Here is a 3,826-nt window from a genome sequence, read left to right as displayed (position 1 = left end):
TGATAATGATCACTTTTGCGAGGAAACTGGTTTAACATTTGTTGAATGATGTAAATAACAGATTGGAAAAATAAACAAGTGATAAAACCGAGATCTGATAAAAGGTAAAAACTGCTGCCGAGTTGCGTGTTACAAAAATTGTATTCGCCGTGTTCTTTTTGACATATTATCGGTGAAAATGTCAAACCCCGCGTGTTTATTTGCAGCACACATTGGTTAGAGATCATACGAGTTCAATGACAATATTTAATTTAACCCTTTGCGGTCGTGTGTCTACTCTCAGCCATCAAAGTTCTCCTGACCCTGGGTAAATACGACCGCAATGGCTTAAATAATGAAAAGTGACTTTTTAAAAATAATATTGCATTTTGTGAATTATTTAGTATTTACGTATTATCTTTCTGATAAGGTCATTCATTATCTGGAATATTGAAATATTGTCACATAAAGCTGTAATATAAATTAAATCATTTCTATTGTGAATTGAAGTGTGGGTTTTGAGGTGAAAATCATGAGACGCGTTTAAAATGATTCGGACAAGTTTGTTTCAATGTTGGGTGACTACGTATTTGTTTTTTGCGTTTTACTCGGTAACAGGAATTCATTCCGGGACAAATTGCTTTGTGTTTACAATGGTCGACTTGAAGCTCAACGCGTCAGGTCATGGAGAATCGATCTTTAACTCGATAATACAAAAACAATGGAAACCTTTTACTCTACAGTTCAGGGTACAGCAGTAAAATTGACGAGTCTGGTTGATGTTTTAAATAAAAGTACAATGTGGAATTTTTAAATTACTAGTGGTAAGTCAACTATAAAGATAGCATTTCGGAGATCGCATTCAAAATGGCGAAAAAGAAATTTGGTAACAGAAGAAAAAGAAGGAGAAGGAGAGTACGAAAACCGAGACCGTTAAAGATTGCAGCTCTTATCGTATCGGCGATTAATGATCTTCGTGAAATGAAAGGCTCCACTCCTAGAAAGATCATCGATTATATTAGTTACGCTTCTAATATGTCTCAAACCAGAATTGAACGACAGGTATATTCGATTATCTCACAAGTTCGTACTTAACCAGTTAACTGTGTCGACCTATTTGAAACGTGCGTTTTCATGACGAGTATACGCGTCAAACACAGCTAACTGGTTAACAAATTTCTTGGTCGTTAAATAACATTGAAAATTGATATACGATAAATGCATGATTACTTAAGAATGAAATAAAATTTCTTAATTTCTTAATTTCTTAATTTTTAAATGTATACAGCATTGTTTCAAAATGACACTCCACGTCAGTGTATGTTAATGTTTTAAGTAATCTTAGAAGTACATAAATATGTAAGGCATTATCAGTGATACGTGTCAAGTGAACGTATTCCGAATGTTATAGCGGAGTTAGCTTCACTCTAAAAATGAAATTAGCGACCCTGCCGAATTGCGTCTGGGTTATCCATTATTAAACCTTGAATAAAGTATGTATATTATGTGTCCCCGTTTATAGGTTAAGTCCGCATTGAAAAGAGGAGTCAATTACGGCATTTTGCGAAGATATCGTGGTCACTACTTTCTGCCAACGGGTGACGAATTGGAGCGAGCAAATCGCATAGCTGTCAGATTTGCCAAATTGCCAAATTCTGGGTTGCCAACCTGCGAATCAACGTTGATAGCCGTTGTGCAAAAACTGATGCCTACCGAGGAAACGGTCAGAAAAGTGTCGAAAAAGGTGAACAAACGGACCAGAGGGTTTTCGATTCATGGCCGCAAAGCTTCGACGAAGACCCGCAGAAAGTTAAGAAGAACATACTCCTTGCCAATTTCGGTCACCCCCAGCATTTCCAACAAGGTGGAAAACCTCGAGGGTGAAATCTCAGCAGCCAGTGACATCGATTGACCAGCCCGTCTCTTTCCTTCCGAAGGACAGACTTTTCCGGTGCAATGCCGAGTGTCCTGCAGGCCATCGACCCTGTTCTTTCCCCAAGAACGTCCAAGATGTTACCTCTTTCGTCTTTCCGTCATGTCTAATTTCTTTATTCGTTGATTTCGTGCTTTTCATCATTTTTATATATGTGCCGTTCTGAATACCAAATTTCTATCTGTCTGCAAGCTGAATGTGTTATTAAGTTTTGAAAACATTTTATTATTATAGAGTAAGATTTTCTCTGACGTGATTTCGATGCTTGCTGTCATTGTTTCGGTAACGAAAATTCGTAGGATTTGTTATTGTATATATAAGGTTGCGAATAAAATTTACTGTTGGATCAGTCGTATATTTCACTTGAAGATTCGTTAGGGCATTCCCCGAACTTTGGAAGAAGTTCAGTGTATTGTCAGGAGGTGAAGGTTTCTGGAATGCCTTAAATAGTTCGAATAAGTGTAATAAACTCTAGCCAACAATAGAATTCCGGTGTTTCGTTCATTGAAATTCCGAATTGCTACCTGGTCTTCAAATTCACGTCGTACATCCAATTCGCTATTTCCCATCTCTCTCTCTCTTTCTCTCTATTCCTCTCGCCTTTACCATCAGAAGCCCAGATACGTCTCGGTATTGAATTACGGCTCTTCTTTCCCAACGAGACTCGCTCCTTCTCTTCTCAAACGGGATTCCCTTTATCTCGAATTAGTTTTCTGCATTTCGTGGCTCCGCAATTCTCGCATTGTAATGAGTTTATTAAATAAACTCGATTACTGATTGCGTTTCTGCAATTCGCTATAGGAAAAAAGAAAAAACATAAATAACTGTGTTCCCTATTCCTCATTGGTGTCACTCTTGATCCACCGGTAAATCCCAGTAATTTATAACAACTGGCGAGTTCTCCTTCGCATTTCTACACGATCTTACAAATCAGAAGAAAGGATATTATCCTTTTAATTGGAAATACCAAGTTAAAGTGCAAGTATCGCAAAAATCGAGGTGCGAACGTAGACCATGATCCTGAATTCCTGTAATCCTCATTTTCGCAGCTCCTTCCTCGGGGAATGGATATTGCAACGGTGAATGCAGGTCGATTCGAATCCGTTTAAACGGTAATTGGAAAGGCTAGTTGGCACTTAGAGTCATTCGATATCGACGATCTCGGCATGTACCGAAGTACCTGGGATGTGGAGTGAGAGTGGGTGGAAATGTTGGTCGTATAGCTGGCTCCCACTTCATGACCATGGATTCCAATTTCATCCCCTTGACGACCACGAAATCCCCGAATCGGCCTTTATAATGCGTCATTATACGCATTTTACTAATTATCCTCTATACCACGAGCCATCAGGGCAGCATCTGCGTTAACGTTTGTTAGCCTCAGCCGCTCCGCTCGTCGTAGGATGGAATTAGTCCAGTAATCGTGGCTCGTTATCTTGAAAGGGCCCTACATTACGGGGATCAATTTGTCCCTGGGCTTGGTAAAAGAGTGGGGCTTAACCAAATGCATTGTTCCTAGCTAAGAAATAAATATGGGCTCGAGTATGTCTTTGGGTCAAGCCTTGTAACTCTGTTTTGGGATTAAAATAGTTAGATAACGAAAATTATATCGAATAACATTAAGTTTGTTGCGGAGAGGAGAGCGGTATAAGTTTTCCGGATTTATGTGAAAGAAATGGTTCATAATTTATCCACAGACTGAATTAAGGGTCTAACACCTTAAGGGTGTTAAGGATACCCTCGATTAAGGGAACTGACCACATTCAACGGTTTCTTTTTTTCCACGATTTCGGAGGCTCTTTCATTGTTTAAGCCTTTCTAATAAATCATTTTAGAAGTTCATTAATTCCTATTACCAACGTGGTGATTTAACCGAAAAAACTTCAAAATAAATCTTCGAGTTTCTTCATCATT

At 38.7% G+C, this 3,826-nt stretch overlaps 1 protein-coding gene across 1 annotated transcript; it reads left to right on the top strand.

Annotated features, from left to right (window-relative positions):
* The first annotated feature begins 736 nt into the window (after positions 1–736).
* On the top strand, positions 737–1,891 carry LOC105694158. Its single transcript, XM_012414969.2, has 2 exons — positions 737–1,041; positions 1,502–1,891. The coding sequence occupies exons 1-2, from the start codon at positions 847–849 to the stop codon at positions 1,889–1,891; spliced, it is 585 nt and encodes a 194-aa protein (XP_012270392.1). The 5' UTR covers positions 737–846.
* The last annotated feature ends 1,935 nt before the right edge of the window (positions 1,892–3,826 follow it).

Source organism: Orussus abietinus, unplaced genomic scaffold (assembly GCF_000612105.2).
Source record: "Orussus abietinus isolate OABI.00-Male unplaced genomic scaffold, Oabi_2.0 scaffold44, whole genome shotgun sequence".
Lineage (NCBI taxonomy): Eukaryota > Metazoa > Arthropoda > Insecta > Hymenoptera > Orussidae > Orussus > Orussus abietinus.
The sequence above is the reverse complement of the archived record's forward strand: the minus strand, read 5'-3'. Positions and strand labels throughout refer to the sequence as shown.

Coding starts and splice junctions, on each gene's coding strand:
- LOC105694158 (XM_012414969.2), top strand. CDS start 847: ATGGCGAAAAAGAAATTTGGTAACAGAAGAAAAAGAAGGAGAAGGAGA. Junction 1,042..1,501: donor AAACCAGAATTGAACGACAG/GTATATTCGATT, acceptor CCCCGTTTATAG/GTTAAGTCCGCATTGAAAAG.